Genomic DNA, 15939 nt, shown 5'->3' with positions numbered 1-15939 from the left:
CCCGACAGTACAGGTTCTATGTATATTTAGCTTCTTTTAACTGGAAGGATTGCTTGATGGAACCCCACAGCAGACAAGCTGCTTTTTCAAGATAAGCACTAGTGTTAGGATAATCTAGTCCAGGAATTACTAGCTTAGGCCCAGCATGCACTCTGCTTTGGCACCCAGTTCATTTATGCATTCCGCAATATAAACTTTCAAAATAGCCGCAGAGAGTAGTCCCAGGCCAAGCTTCAGGGATGGGAGGAAGGAAAGAGCTCTCAAACAGTGTCCCCTCAAAGGCATGTGCGTGCACACAAGTTTTCTGATGATTGCTCAGTTGATTTTAGATCCCGCTCAGCTTGAATCAGGAAGGCCCCATCCTGAAGGAACATGAGCACACACTGTTGGAGATGAACTTCCAGTGCATCGACCTTTTGCAGCAACTGTCCTAATGACCACCAGGGGCATTGGGAGTAGAGACAGTGAGTCAGGGTCTCCGTATCTGTCCCTACTCTATGACCCCCGGACTGACTCTGCAGCACTTCCTGTGCTGAGTCACAATCCTTCCTTTCCTCCTAGAGAGCAGATGGAAACATCTCTCTCTCTCTCCTTACCTATCCATTATGTAGTCCTTTAGATTAGGTATAGGTCTTTCCTATCTAAATGTATTTAACCAATAAGTCTTTAGTGTTTAGTCATACAAGGATCTCCATGTGATTTCTCTAAATAGCTGCAATATCCAAACCATCCTCTGCTACCTACTCTGTAACTGGAGTGTGTGCTCACTCCTTAGTGCTCTGCTGTTCTACCTACTGTGGGTAAAAATCAACAACCTCCAACACATGCTGCCTTGATACTGCCACCCAGAACAAAACTTGTTCTGCACATAGATGAAAAAGGTTAGAGGGGATACTGCTCTCAAGTCTGAGTAGCTGTTGCTGAAAGAACACCACCTGGCTTCATCCTCACTGTGCAGTAGCCAATAAGCCAAGTTACTCATTTAGCAGCTTCTTGGGCTGTCATGCCACTTGCTATAAGGTTAGAGTCCTGGTCAGGGCCAGAACATGAATGTTGCCCAATTTTAAAGTCTAGCAAGCCAAACACCATCTAGCCTAAAACTGTGTTTGATGACTAAATACCAACCGCTGGTTAGCAATTGCCCATTTTAACTTATGGGCACTGTCTCCTTCCAACACTCAACATTCAAACCACGATAGGAAAACTCAACACTTGCTTTTCGAATCGCAAGATGTTTATTCTTGTGATTTACAAGTAGTCACAACAGCTTAAAAAGAAACTTGGAGGCACAAGTCAGGAAAGCCCTGTGAAGCATTAAAACGAGTCAAGAGTCCCCAGATCCAACCCATCTGAAGGGTTGAAGCACCACGGATTAGACTTTAGGACAAGCGCCACTGAAGCTGCTGTGTATAAGGAGTGGGGGGTGGGCCAGGGGACGAGAACAGAACAAGTTGTGCAAGACCATTTAAACTTGGATCAGGAACAGCTGTGTTTCTAACAAGTACCAAAGCACTAAAGGTCTGAACTGCTTCCCTTGATGTCCAAGGTTGTTTTATCCTCTTGAACGTCAAGCAGACTTGCACAGCGCCACAGCAGAAAAACGGACCTCTCCTTCCTCACGTTCTGTGAACTGCCGGCAGATCTTGGCGGAGGCCTTAAGAGAACATACAAGAAGCACCTTAGCATACCAAGTTTAGGACCACACAGCCACTGCAGACTTGCAAAAAAGCAAGTATCTCACACTTGCACTCACTAGAAAAGCTGCAACATGGTACCCACTCAGAACAGCATGTTTGCAAGCTAGGTTAACAAGGACCGAGTTCTAGCAAAAGAGAATAAGGATGTGCATGGAACCGGCAGTTCCACCAAGCGCCAGGGACTTCCCGCCGTGTCCGGTCAATGGGGCAGCAGGGAGGTACACTGCTGCCCCCGGTCAGCTGTCTTACTGAAGGGAAAGTGGTGGAAGCGCACCCTTCCCCGCTCTTAAAGCAGCACCCCCGCCGCAGTTCCGTGCACATCCCTAAAAGAGAACATCAGATGTATGCACTACAGTTTCTGCAATTGTTAATGTTGTCTGCACCACTTCCATACTTCAACGGATGTTTTTGTCAGTGCTGGAATAGGCAGCATTTAAACACCGATTCGAGCTAGCAGCAGAAGGAGTTTCACTCCTTGGCAGTCCCATCTCTAGGCAAAAGCAGTCTCAATTTAAGGGGAAATCCATGAGCAAAAAAATGGGAGTTCCCAAGTCATGAACAGCACACACAAATAGTGCAAACCAAGGATTAGATTATTCCTAGAAGTTAAGATACTGACCCCACCATCTAAGAGAAAACTTACCTTCAGCAAGGTATCCACTGAACTAGCTCCATGATTTATAGGAAAGGGCATTCGTCCATCTACAAAAATGAACGACATAAGGCTGAGTTACTTATATGTCAGAGGAAGTCATTAGAGAGATGCACAAGAACAGCCACAAAACAGGAGGAAGTGTTTGTGCAATATTTGTCCACTTTGCATTACAGTCGGGAGTGGGAAAGCTCTGGACCATCTCCTCAGTCCCCACCCTCTTAGCAAGAATCCCCGCCCTTGCCAACAAATGTTTTGACAGAACAAATGCTAGAGGAAGACATTGCTGGTGTCAGAGGTCACACCACTTTCCCCTCTCTGTTGCCTCAATGTCTGTGGTTGGTAAGCAGATAAGTGGTTGGAGAATGAAGTTCTCTGAGAGGCTACTCCTGAGCAGTTCTGTTCTTGTTGCTGCCCGGCTTACCTCAATATTCCTAGTTTATGGCAAGGCAAAAAGAGGATCAAGTTTACTGGGATTTGGGGGACCTAGATTCCTACCCTACAGATTTGCTTCCTTTGAAGAAGCCCATCCACCATGACTGGTTACTAATGTAGGTTAGGTATTTGTTTGCAGTAATGATCAGGGCAAGAATATAGGAACTGGTTGGCAACAATGCTGTGTTCTGAAGACCTGGAAGTTTCTCACACCCGGCTTTTAGTTCGCATCTCCTCCGGAAGGGGCCAGATTTACCCCAAAGTCCTACGAGCTATCGGGGAGCACTTCACACACAACTTGGGTTTTTAACTGCGTGTTAGAGTGTAGCCTGATTTATATCCAGGGGGGGGGGGAAATCCACTTTTTCCATCGGGCGTGGGGGCAGCTTTGAACTTGTAGTAAAGCCTGCTGTCTGGGAAAGCTCCTGAGACAGGTGCTTGATTAGAAAGGAATCCGATGCTCACCCTTGCAAACTTTATAGCTCAGCTCTAGTTAAGCCAGGGATTTCTAGAGAATATGGGCAGAATCTGGTCAAGGACTCTCTTTGTACCCAAGCAGAGCCAGACACCATCAAGAACCTAGATCAGAGTTCATTTCTATGAATACATTCCACCAAGTAGCCATTACTACCACAGTGGTAGCACAGCTGGACTATCTGCAAGACCTCCACTGCTTTTATCCAACCAATCAAGAGAAAACCCGACCAGTCAATTCTTCACTGGAAAGCAAAGCAGCATGCATGCCGTTCTCAGTGTTGCTTCACCCAGCAACCCACTGCTCATGGTAAACAAGTGTAAGAGAAAGCTGTATCCCAAGAAGCAATTAGGAACACAGGTATCTGCCATATACTGAGTCAGACCCTTGGTCCATCTAGCTCAGTATTGTCTACACGGACTGGCAGCGGCTTCTCCAAGGTTGCAGGCGGGAGTCTCTCTCAGCCTTATCCTGGAGCTGCCAGGGAGGGAACGTGGAACCTAGATGCACTTCTGCTCTTCCCAGAGCGGCTCCATCCCCTGAGGGGAATATCTTCCAGTGCTCACACATCAAGTCTCCCATTCAAATGCAACCAGGGCAGACCCTGCTTAGCTAAGGGGACAAGTCATACTTGCTACCACAAGACCAGCTCTCCCAACAATTCCGGGACATTCACATAGAACTACATGGTTGGATAGATGCTTCTCCCCTTCATGATCGAAACATGTTCAAGGGCATGTTCTTTTGAGGCAAAGCCCAGTGATCAGCCATTTAAGTCTGAGAAAATGCTCTTCAGAGGCCACATACTTTAAAGGGGGGGGGGCACGCCACAAACTGGAAGATAAGTGGTGCAGGCAACAGTTTAATGGCCAAAGGTCACTAGCAGTCCCAGGACACTGCAACAGTAGTTCGTCAGGGGACTAAACACATACCAAAAAATAATAATACTGGCTAACAAAACAGACTCAAATACCAAGAAATGTCTCAAGAGGAAATGCACACTTCTGATATCTAGCATTATGTTTATGCCAACATTAAAAATGCGACACCAGACATTTGACAGAACACGTTTTCAGAAAAAAAGCCTTTGTAGAAGTCATCTAAAAGACTGACTAGTCAAGAGTAAGAATGAACATTGCTCTTACTTGAGACAGTAGGAACAAGATTCCTAGAGCAGGCCTTGACAAGTTCTCTTTTTATCTAGGAGCCAGACAAGGGAGCTTGCCCAATTATCAGGTGTTGGGGTGGAGGATAACCAAAGTTACAGGTCAGCAACCTGTCCTTCTTCAACGTGGTTTGTCTTTTATACCGGTGGGCGCATAACAAGCTAGCACCCAGGGAGGAGGGAACAAACGGAAACAAGGATGCACTCTGCAAGAAGAATTTATTTCAAAGAAACGAGGTACATCAATTGCAAACAGACTGCAAATACGGTCCTGCCAAACCTAGCATCATTCCGTGCCCTGGCATCAATGGCATAATGATGAATAAAGGAATGGGGCGAAGCCCAAGTAGCTGCTTGACAGATCGTGTCCAAAGGGACTGCACAATCAAAGACAACAGAGACCGCCATGGACTGCACTGAGTGCACCTTAATGGTCGCAGGCAACTGTTTATGTACCAAATTGTAACAAGGTTCAATAGCAGAGACAATCCACCTAGACAGGGACTGAGCAGAAACTTGCAAGCCCATCATACAGAACAAACAGAGAAGGCGTTTTCCTCCACTCTGCCAATCTCTGAACATAGGACAATGCCCTTTGAACATCCAGATGGTGCAACCTGCGTTCTGCATCAGAGGAAGGGTTTTGAAAAACAATAGGCGTGAAAACAGGAGAAAAACCAACAAGAGGATTCAAGAATAGTCCTACTCGTTGCAGAGCCAAAGATTCCACGACATCTACTGAAGCGCAGAAGAAACAGACTGTGGGGATGTGGAGTGGTGTAGCAGCATATAGCGGCTGGGGGCAGGGTTCCCGCCAAAATCAGGAGAATTTAGCTTGTTAGGTTCCAACGAGGTCTCTGCGCAGGGACATAGCCCACTGATGTAAAAGACAGAGACCACGTTGAAGAACTGGGCTTCTCTTTATCTCCTTTTAAACTAACTTACTTAAACAGAAACAGGGTGTCGAGACAAGAGTTGACTTTATTCATTAACTCCGCCTCTGAATATCATAGTCTAGGTACCATGGCTTCCTGGCACTTGGGATGCCAAGGTCTGTGTGAAGGAGCAGAATCCTTTCTCTCCTAGTACAGGAAGCTGCCTTTATTAAATAGAGAACACACTCTGAATGCATTAATTCATAATTAAGGATCACCATCTCAGAATATGTGAGTGCTAGCAGTTTCCCCTCCATTAAACCATCTCCTGTTCCCCCAAGAGCTTCTGTTCTCATTCCCTGCACAAAAATGCAGCTATGTGCTCCTGAAGATTCTGCCATCCGCTCTGAATGCAGTGGACAGCCTGTCCAAGCAGTTACTTTGATGGAGGGCTATAATGGCATCATTGCAAACGCAATTGGCTTTTTAAAAATACAAACCTACCCAGTTCGTAGAGGTGACCGTCCACACTAGCAAACAGAATGAAGTGGAAGTTCACTTTATCTTCAACCTAAGGGAAGATAAAAAGCAAGAGTGTGGGAGTCTACCTAGACCAATGAGGACCATCTGCAGGTGGCACACTTGTACTCATTCTCACTTTTTAGACCAAGATAGAACCTTCGAATAACCTTCTATATTCCAATATACACAAGCCTAGTGTTGGTGCTTTGTCTTCTGACATTACTTCTACCCAACCCATGGAGGCCCTAGGTTTCACCTAGTGTAGCATATTAAGTTTTATCTTAGCCATTCTTTCAAATAGGAAGTTTATGGAGTTCCACAAGGCTCCATACTGTCTCCAAAGTTCTTTAACATCTACATGAAACCGCTGGGAGAGATCAGGGCATTTGGCGCAGGGTGCTATCAATATGCCAACAACCAAAACTATTCCTACCAACTTCATCAGAAAATGGGACAACTTCCCTAAATGCCTGCAGGTGGTAATGGGTTGGATGAGAGATAACAGACTGAAGTTGAATCCAACTAGAACGGAGGTACTGATTGTGGGGTGGGGGGGAGAATCAAGACCCAAGAGTTGGTTTAGATCTGTCTGTTCCAGGTGGGGTTATACTCCCCTCAAAAGATCAGGTATGTAGCTTGGGAGTGTGCCTGGATCCAAAACTCTGGTTTCTCAGGTTGAGGCAGTGACCAGGAGCGCTTTTTTTAACAGCTTCAGCAGATATGTCAGCTACACCAGTTTCTAGAAGTAAGTGACCTTAACACAGTAGTATACATGCTGGTGACTTCTAGGCTTGACTACTATAATGCATTATATATGGGGCTGCCATTGTATGTAGCCTGGAAACGACAACTGGTACAGAATGTGGCAGCCAGGTTGGTCTCTGGGACAACCTGAAAGGGCCATATAATATCAACTTTAAAGCAAGTGCACTGGCTGCTGATATGTTTGAGCAAAATACAGAGTGTGGGTGATTATTACCTATAAAGCTATGAACAGCTTAGGGTTCAGAGCGCTTCCTTTGTCATGAACCCTGCAACCTATCGAGATCATTTGGGGAGGTCTGGTTACAATTGCCACTGGCTCGTCTGGTGACAACTCATAACTGGGCCTTCTCTGTGGCTGCCCCCAGGGCTTTGGAATGCTTCTCTATCTCAGATTGCTTTTAGAAAGACCCTTAAGATACCTGTTCTCAGGCTTTTAATTGTAAACTGTTTTACTCTGAAACTGTTATTCTGTGAAAGTGTTTTAATTGTTTTTATTTTTTGTAGTTTGGCTTATGTACACCCTCCCGCCCCCACAGTTCCTGATCTATGTATCTCTAGGTGGTGTACATAATCCAACATGTAGCTTTTCCAATAAGCCAGCATCGGAAGCTGGGATACAAGGTTTGTATCCTAGAATTGGCTTTTAAAAAGCCAAGATTGTCTGGTTCAGATGTTATAGTAGATTGTAGCTTATTCCAAGTCAAGATCAGAAGAAGAATCCTTCTCATTGTATGCAGAGAGAAGGAAGCATGTGTGTTTGAATCCTGGCTCTGTGTGAAGCCTCAGTCCTGGCTCCTTGTGACCCCTGAATCCACTCAAGTCATTTCGCTTCCCAACAGAAATGTTAAGTTCACCAGTGTGCATATCCAACCCTGACAGTCCTCCTGAAGCAGTTTATGCATTTATTGGAACATAGGAAGCTGCCATATACTGAGTCAGACCATAGGTCCATCTTGCTCAGTATGGTCTTCAGACTGGCAGCAGCTTCTCCAAGGTTATTATTATTATTTATTCGATTTCTTTACTGCCCTTCCAAAAATGGCTCAGGGCAGTTTGCACAGAGAAATAAATAAATAAATGATGGCTCCCTGTCCCCAAAGGGCTCACAATCTAAAAGAAACATAAGACAGACACCAGCAACAGTCACTGGAAGTACTGTGCTGGGGGTGGACAGGGCCAGTTACTCCCCCCCTGATAAATAGAGAGAATCACCACGTTCAAAGGTGCCTCTTTGCCAAGTTAGCTGGGGATGAAGGCAGGAATAGCTCTCAGCCCTATCTTGGAGATGCCAGGGAAGAATCTTGGAACCTAGATGCTCTTCCCAGAGCGGCTCCATCCCCTGAGGGGAATATCTTGCAGTGCTCACACTTCTAGTCTCCCTTTCATAGGCAACCAGGGCAGACCCTGCTTAGCTAAGGGGACAAGTCAAGCTTGCTACCCCAAGACCAGCTCTCTTCCTGACATCCATCATTTTTTGTTGTTTTTTTTAAGCAAAGGAAACTTTAAAGTGCCAAGCTATTCCCAGAACGCGACAGGAGAGAAATGTGTTTTGGTACAAGTCACGGGGTAGGCAAAGCCAATCTGTGCTGTCCGCAGCCGGGTTCAGCCCCCCAAACTCAACACATTTGAACCCAGGAGAGGAAGAGGCAGTTCAGTGTGGCAAGGCCAAATCTCGACGTCAACCCGACATTGGGAGGATAGATACTAAGGAATTCAGAAATTGAGGCTGTGTGCCTAATTTCTTTTGTATTGGAACAATTTTTCCAAAATGTGAGCAATTCTTGGCATCAACTTTTGGAAGCCTTTCTCGTTAGGATATATTTACCCGACACTGGCCTTCTTCTGCTACTGCATTGTGGGCTTCTTGAATGGCCTAGAGAGGATAGAGAAATGGTCACCTAAAGCTCCAGGCTACACCTCATTAGGACCTCCCCACCACAATAAATTACCCTCTTACCTTATTGTTTTCAAGCCGTTTTGCCCTCTCATCTGGAGAGAGATTAGCTGTTGCACTGAGGAACTCTTTCAGCACAGACCCTTCATCTGCAAGAAACGAAGGCTACAAGGTTACAGCAGAGAGGTGAGGACCTTTAGGATGCAAGGTGGCTTGAAAATGTTTTGGTAGATGCAACTGGCAATTTGCAGCGTTTAGATTCAATACATCTCGTACTCTACTTCATTTTGAAGACATAAAAGCTTATTCTACAGAGCTGATGCAAGTCTTGGCCCAATGCCTCTTGATGCAAAAAGTTATCTGTAGCATGCATCATACTCTGGTACCAATAGTAAACCTTATGCCCATTTGTTCTGGCACCAGTGTAATCCCTCTAACAGGGATTCCCAGATGTTGGAGCCTACAACTCCCAGAATCCCCAGCTGCCATGGCTTTTGCTTAGGGATTCTGGGTGTTGTAGTCTACAACATCTGGGAATCCCTGTTAGAAAGAACACTGTCTGGCACCCACTCTGTGAAGCCCTTCTGCAGGAGGACAAGACTGGCTCTCTCCTTCTTTGCCTACGTGTTGGTGGCAGCTGAAGATGCTCCCATTTCAACAGGTTCTCCCATCATCTTTTTTGGTCATATGCTTCTCTTGGTGTTCTGCTATACAGGCGTTTTGTTTTTCTATGCTTGGGTCCCTACATTTCTGTAAGCTGCTTTAGTCATTTCCGAAGGACAAGCATGTTTTAAATAAGCGACTTAACTTTGCTACACTGAATATGCATAAATGCAAGTTAAAGGCATGTTAATCTCCCCACCTACAGTCTACCATGCCGTGTTCACTGCAGCCAGGTATATGGGCATCTCGAATGGAGTTGGGGACATGCTGATTGTGCAGGAAGAGACCCAACATCAAGCACCAGCCATTTACGCGAGTACAGGTATCTGTAGCAATTCTTCCCCATCTACAGCTTTAGACATACTGATCCAATTCCTTTTCGGTTGAGCCATTTGCTTATATATGAAGTTGGCACCAGGTTAGTCACGGCTTGGCCAGTGATGCTTGCTGGGTGGCCTCAGAAAAATTACATTGGCTTATCTACCTCACAGGGTTTTGGAGACAGACCACCACGCTTGACTTCTTAGAGCAGTGGCAGGGCTCCCATCCAGGGTCCCTCCAGATGTTGCTGAACTACAACTCCCAGCATCCCCAGCTATGATGTATTTGTAGCTGGGGATGCTGGGAGTTGCAGTTCAGCAACATCTGGAAGGACCCTGGCTGGGAGCCACTGTCTTCGAGAAAGATTTGGATACAACTGGATAAGATACCAATTTGCAGAACTCAAGCCATCTTAAAGAGTGTGCCTCCTATGACAACTGGTGTTTGCCCTCTCATTATAAGCTATTTAGTTTAGGAAAAAAAGACAACTGCAGGGAGACATGCTAGAGGTCTATAAAATCATGCATAGAGTGGAGAAAGTGGATAGAGAGAAATTCTCCTCTCTCTCACATTACACTAGAACCAGGGGTCATCCCATGAAATCGATTGCTGGGAAATTTAGGACCAACAAACGGTAGTATTTTTTCACACAATGCATGATCAACTTGTGGAATTCTCTGCCACGAGATGTGATGACAGCCAACAACCTGGATCACTTTAAGAGGGGTTTGGATAACTTCACGGAGGAGAGGTCTATCAATGGCTACTAGTTGGAGGGCTATAGACCACCTCCAGCCTCCAAGGCAGGATGCCTCTGAGTATCAGTTGCAGGGGAATAACAGCAGGAGAGGGCATGCCCTCAACTCCTGCTGTGGGCTCCCCAGCAGCATCTGGTGGGCCACTGTGTGAAACAGGACACTGGACTAGATGGGCTTCCTTGGGCTTTATCCAGCAGGGCTGTTCTTATGTTCTTAAGCTGCTACTCGTCCACCTGGCAGCAAACAGCTAGATCTATAGCAGCTACTAAACCACCCCACCCCTTTTCCTTTCCAGAGCGCTCCAAGGTATTTTCTGCACCCCACCAGCTTCAGGCACGTCCTAGGTCAGGGTTTCTCAACGTGTGGGTCCCCAGATGTTTTTGGACTTCAACTCCCATAATCCCCAGCCCCAGTGGCCTTTGTTTGGGAATTATGGGAGCTGAAGTCCAATTACATCTGGGGACCCACACGCTGAGAATCCCTGTCCTAGGTGATCTGGGAAGCATTGTGTTCAGTGCGAGGAAAAGGAAGATCCCTCTGGACCCAGGAATAATTCAGGATTGTGCCAGAAACCTAGCCTCTATCTCCAGGGAATGCAGTGCCCAAAGGACTTCTACCCCTCTGAAGACACTCTCCCAGGACCTACCAAACAATATTTTATCTTGGTTGTTGGCCACGGCATGCACAAGACCAATTGTTCCACATGAGTTGCTAGCAGTCTGCTTCAGAAAATAGACCTTTGAGCTCACTTCTTGACCTTTCAGTTCTTCAGTCTGCTTTTTCCTGAAGTTCTCATGCTGCAAGTGTGCAAGGACATTCATTAGACAACAGAAAAACTGGAACAGCCCTCAGGTTAGTATACATGTTTTGTCTAGGCAAGTACTCCCTTAGCTTGCAAGTGGACTGTCTCACTGGAAGCCAGTAGTTCTTTAGTCAGCTTATTTAAGCTCAAAGCAGAGGTGTCCCACATTGTTGGATACCACCGTTCCTATTATTATTATTAATTCGATTTCTATACTGCCCTTCCAAAAATGGCTCCTATGGAACTGGAACCCTGCTAACTGAGCAAAGAGGCACCTTTTTTGAAGTGACGGTTCTCTTTTTTGAGCAGGGGGAGAGCAACTGGCCCTATCCGTCCCCAGCACAGCATCCCTCCAGCAGCTGTGGCTGGTATCTATGTTGTGTTTCTTTTTTAGATGGTGAGCCCTTTAGGGACAGGGAGCCATTTTATTTGTTTATATCTGTGTTAAGCCACTTTGGGAATTTCTGTTGAAAAGTGGTATATAAATATTTGTCATATTTATTATTTATTCATTCAATAACTGCCCTTCCAAGATGTCTCAGGGCGGTTTACATTAAAACAAAACAATTAACATCAATTAGCAGTTAAAAACAGAGGTTGTAAAACACCATAAAACACAGTTAAAAAATTCAAAACAGTTTAAAAACCAGGTTACAATGTTAAAACCATTTACAACAATTTAAAAACCCTGGAAGGCCAGGCCAAACAGATGAGTTTTAAGGGCTCTCCTGAAGGCCAATAAAGCATTCAAATTATGGATTTCTGCAGGGAATGCATGCCACTCCAGGAGCGGCTACAGAGAAGGCCCGCCTTGGAGTTGCCACCAGACGCACCGGTGGTAGCTGGAGACGGACCTCCTCAGATGACCTTAACATGCGCTGGGGATCATGCAGAAGGTGGCACTCTCTAAGGCAGGCTTCCCCAACCTGTGGGCCTCCAGATGCTGCCAAACTACAACTCCCAGCATTCCCAGCTAAAATTCATTTTGGCTGGGGATTCTGGGAGTTGTAGTACGGCAACATCTGGAGGCCCGCAGGTTGGGGAAGGCTGCTCTAAAGTAACCTGGACCTAAGCCATTCAGGGCTTTAAAGATAATAACGAGCATTTTGTATTTTGCCCGGAAACATATCGGCAGCCAGTGCAACCGTTTCAAAACAGGCATAATATGGTCTCTCTGGGTTGCCCCAGAGACCATCTTGGCTGCTGCATTTTGAACTGATGTCACTGAACTACGTACAAAGGCAGCATTGCAATATTTGTATGCTGCTAGCCAAAAGAGGCAAGCAAGCATCTTACCTGTCCTGGAGCCGGTTTCTACGGGATAGCTGTACAATATTGGCTATTTTGCTTTTAGAATTCAGATGTACCCGAGGTTTTACATTAAGCTCCCTTCATGAGAAGACCACAGCTCAGATACATCCACAATGACACTGGAGCATTACAGAAGTGAGGAAGCAGGACTAGAGTGCCCACATCAGCAGAGGTGGTTTTTCAAACCCTAACTCCCAAATAGGTACTTATCTTCCTATTAAATCCTGCTTATAAGCCATCCTTGTCCAGCCTTAATACCCACCTGAGCGGTCAGGGGAAAGAGTAAGAGCAGAGCACAAGCTGGGCCAGGCACAGAGTTCAAGGCATCTTCCTCAAACCCCAGCACATCCACAAACTGCCAGCCAGGGGCGACTCCGATGCGGGACAGCACCTGCATGGTTAAGCAAGACAGAGCCCTGGGCAGAGAATCAGCATGCATGAGGGCCACCCTGGCACCCGGCATTATCAGTCTGGGGGTACCACTCCCTGTTCCTGTGCTCAGTAACCAATGATTGTTAAGAGGGAAAATAAATATCGCCAGGAGATGGAACACTGCAACTGGGACACCCCAGAATTTGCTTTTTTAATATAAAAAAAGAGAACCATGGGCCCCATGATCTCAGACATTTTGACAATTAGCACAGATAGCCTTGTGTGAGGGGGTGATGGGAGCTGTTCCACAGGGAACAAAAACCCAGAGAAAGGGGTATACCATCGCCCCCACCATGGTGGCCCAACACATTTTCTCTGACAAAAACTGCAGAGTACCACTCATGGGATTCTAACATGTTCTTAAGAGTAGTACTTTAAAAGCCATCCTTTTACTATGCTTCGGCCACTTGGTTATTTTTATTTATTATTATTATTTATTTATTTACATCTTATATCCCACTCTCTCTCCAAGGAGCCCAGAGCGGTGTACTACATACTTAGTTTCTCCTCACAACAACCCTGCAAAGTAGGTTAAGCTGAGAGACTTGAACTCGGGTCTCCAAGGTCCTACTCCAGCACTCTAACCACTACAGCACGCTGGCTCTCCCATTTGCACCGCAGGAGGTACCAAGGTACCAGTTAATACATTTTAGATGAACTTGAATGTGTGTCTGTGGTGGGCCAGACACACACACTCAGTGCTCCAGAATCCATTTTCAACCCAAGTGTCTTGCATTATCTGGTGGGGATTACTGGTGCTGTGGAGAGCTTCCAAGGATTAGCTCAGTCTTTTGCTAAGTCATCTAGGACGAGGGGGGAAGCTGGCACCTCCACACCTGGCTGCCAGAGAGCATCCCAGAAACATCTCTTTTACCCACATCAAGAGCCCTTAGTCAATGTTGATTTTGTGCGTGAGCAGATGAGAGCATCGCTCACCCGCTACAGCTTTCCTGCAGCTACGAATCCTGGCTCCTCAATAAACAGTCCAGAAGAGGTCCCAGAACACAAGGGAGGGGAAAGGGAAATTCAAAGGCTCCTCCTGCAGATGCCAACATGCAAGACGATCCCCTGGAGAGCCTCCTGGTCTGAGCCACCCTCCAGAGTGCCTGCAGCAGCAGCAGCGCTCCATCCTTGCAGGAGACGCCCCTCTTCGAGGCAAGCCCCCCTTTCCCATCAGCCTCCCCACTTCGCCCCTTTCCAGTGGCCGTCCCTGCTGTGACACTGCAGAAGCACGCGGGGCCACAGCGCCCCCTGCCGCCCGTCCCGTGGACCGCCGCGCAGCCCAGCAACAGTTTGCAGGGCATGATGCTAAGACCCCAGACACCTCGCACCCCCCACCCCCCGTATCACCGTCTTGCTCCCCCATCCCCACGACGCCTGGACTCCCCTTGCCAATGTCGAGAGAGGGGCGCCTACAAGTCCCCATGCAGACGCCTCCCCCCGCCCCAGCACCACCACTCCCTTCCCAGCTCCGTCGGAACTGCTAAAAAATGAATGAAGAGAGACGGGGAGCAAGGCAACGCCCAGCGAAGGCACAGATGCTGCGTCGTCTCCTGCCAGGTCTCGGCGGGCACTCACTTTGTTCAGCATCTGGAAGAAGCAGAGGAGGAGGAGAGAGGTCAGCCTGCCCCAGGAAGGGCGCCCCTCCTCTCCAAATAGACTATAGAAGAGCCAAGAATATTTCCAATCCCGAGAAGCGACTCTCCCCCCATCCGCCTCCAGCAGAGAACACCCCCCCCCCCATCCTCTGGCCTCTGTCTGCAGGCTCACAGCCACCACGCCCCGCCTCTAAAGCATCTCCACGCAGCAGGCATTATCAGCACCTGCGCTTTTGATCCTAAAGGCGCAACCCCCAACCCCGCTCCTTTTTTGCATCCCTCCACCAACCCCTCTCCCCCCACCCCCAGTCTCCTAGGATTCCAGGACCACCGCCCAACCCATCCCGAAGTGAGCCTCCGCTTCTGAATACCTCGGGGTTGATCTCCATGGGCTGCCAAGCCATTGTCTGGGTTGCACGAGGGAAGACGCACAAGAGCAGAACCTGCAACACACCGTCTGCACCGAAAGGAAAGCAGAGCAAAGAGGCCCGCCCACTGCTATATACTGCCACTGGGCTGACTCACTGCAGGGGAGGTGGGGAGAGCTGGGACAAAAACCACTCCAGGAGGAAGGCATTTCCTGCAAATAAACCCCCCCCCCGTTGTTAAGCTATGGTACATCCGCCCACACCCCGCCATTCCCTGCCAACCACGCTCTGTGCATTGGGACTGCCCATCAATCAGGAGGCTGCAAATCAAGGGCGCCCCCGGAAGAAAGGGTGGGTTAGTACAGTCCTCAAGGTCTGCTGATACTGAAGTTGTCAGCAAACCACAAAGGGTACTTCTGGCAAAAGCAACAGGAGAGCCCAATGCAGGACTGAGGGTTCCCGTAATACTAATGACACACTATAGCATGCAATGAATTATTTATAATTTAGCAAGCAGGGAAAGTGTATTGTCTTTTGGTAGTGTTTGCGAGTGATTTGGCATTGCGGAGAAATTAGTGCTTTTAATTTCACTGTACTAGCGCAAGGTTTGGTTTTGCTTAGGCGCCTGTGACATTTCAACTGGCCAAATTCTACAAAACCACGGTTGCAAGCTTATTTATTTATTATTTACATTTAATATCCCACTCTTCCTCCAAGGAGCCCAGAGCGGTGTACTACATACCTATGTTTCTCCTCACAACAACTCTGTGAAGTAGGGTAGGCAGAGAGAGAAGTGACTGGCCCAGAGTCACCCAGCTAGTCTCCTGGCTGAATGGGGATTTGAACTCGGGTCTCCCCAGTCATAGTCCAGCACTCTAACCACTACACCACTTAGCATATGATTTCTGAGGACATCAATTGATGCCAGTTATTTAGCTATTCAGAAAGTGACACTTATTCTCACCGGTGCATTCACATGCTGGGAAAACCTTTACTTATTACAAACAGTGCCACCTAATGGCACATTGGGAAGTAACTTGCCTAGGGAGCAAGAGGTTGCTGGATCGAATTCCCACTGGTATGTTTCCCAGACTATAGGGAAAACGCCTATATCGGGCAGCAGTGATATAGGAAGATGCAACTCATACTGCGTGGGAGATGCACTGTCATGGGCAGTGGCAGCATCACAGAAAGGTGAGGAAGAAA

At 47.2% G+C, this 15939-nt stretch overlaps 1 protein-coding gene across 1 annotated transcript; it reads right to left on the bottom strand.

The window, feature by feature from the left end:
• Nucleotides 1–1216: 1216 nt before the first annotated feature.
• LOC128339245 (ubiquitin carboxyl-terminal hydrolase isozyme L1-like) lies at nucleotides 1217–14909 on the bottom strand. Its single transcript, XM_053282824.1, has 9 exons — nucleotides 14737–14909; nucleotides 14346–14357; nucleotides 12598–12726; nucleotides 10869–11019; nucleotides 8544–8629; nucleotides 8412–8459; nucleotides 5804–5870; nucleotides 2341–2399; nucleotides 1217–1654 (listed from the first exon to the last, which is right to left on the bottom strand). The coding sequence occupies exons 1-9, from the start codon at nucleotides 14767–14769 to the stop codon at nucleotides 1568–1570; spliced, it is 672 nt and encodes a 223-aa protein (XP_053138799.1). The 5' UTR covers nucleotides 14770–14909; the 3' UTR covers nucleotides 1217–1567.
• Nucleotides 14910–15939: the final 1030 nt, after the last annotated feature.

The sequence above is a fragment of the Hemicordylus capensis genome, chromosome 1 (assembly GCF_027244095.1).
Source record: "Hemicordylus capensis ecotype Gifberg chromosome 1, rHemCap1.1.pri, whole genome shotgun sequence".
Taxonomy (NCBI): Eukaryota; Metazoa; Chordata; class Lepidosauria; order Squamata; family Cordylidae; genus Hemicordylus; species Hemicordylus capensis.
Note: the sequence above shows the minus strand (reverse complement) of the source record. Positions and strands in the feature narration are given on the sequence as shown.

Excerpts from the sequence above, each read along its gene's own strand:
- LOC128339245 (XM_053282824.1), bottom strand. The coding sequence starts at position 14,769 with ATGGCTTGGCAGCCCATGGAGATCAACCCCGAG. Across the intron at positions 2,400-5,803 it reads CGGTCACCTCTACGAACTGG|ATGGACGAATGCCCTTTCCT; the intron begins GTAGGTTTGTAT and ends TCATTTTTGTAG. Across the intron at positions 1,655-2,340 it reads CAGTGGATACCTTGCTGAAG|GCCTCCGCCAAGATCTGCCG; the intron begins GTAAGTTTTCTC and ends TGTTCTCTTAAG.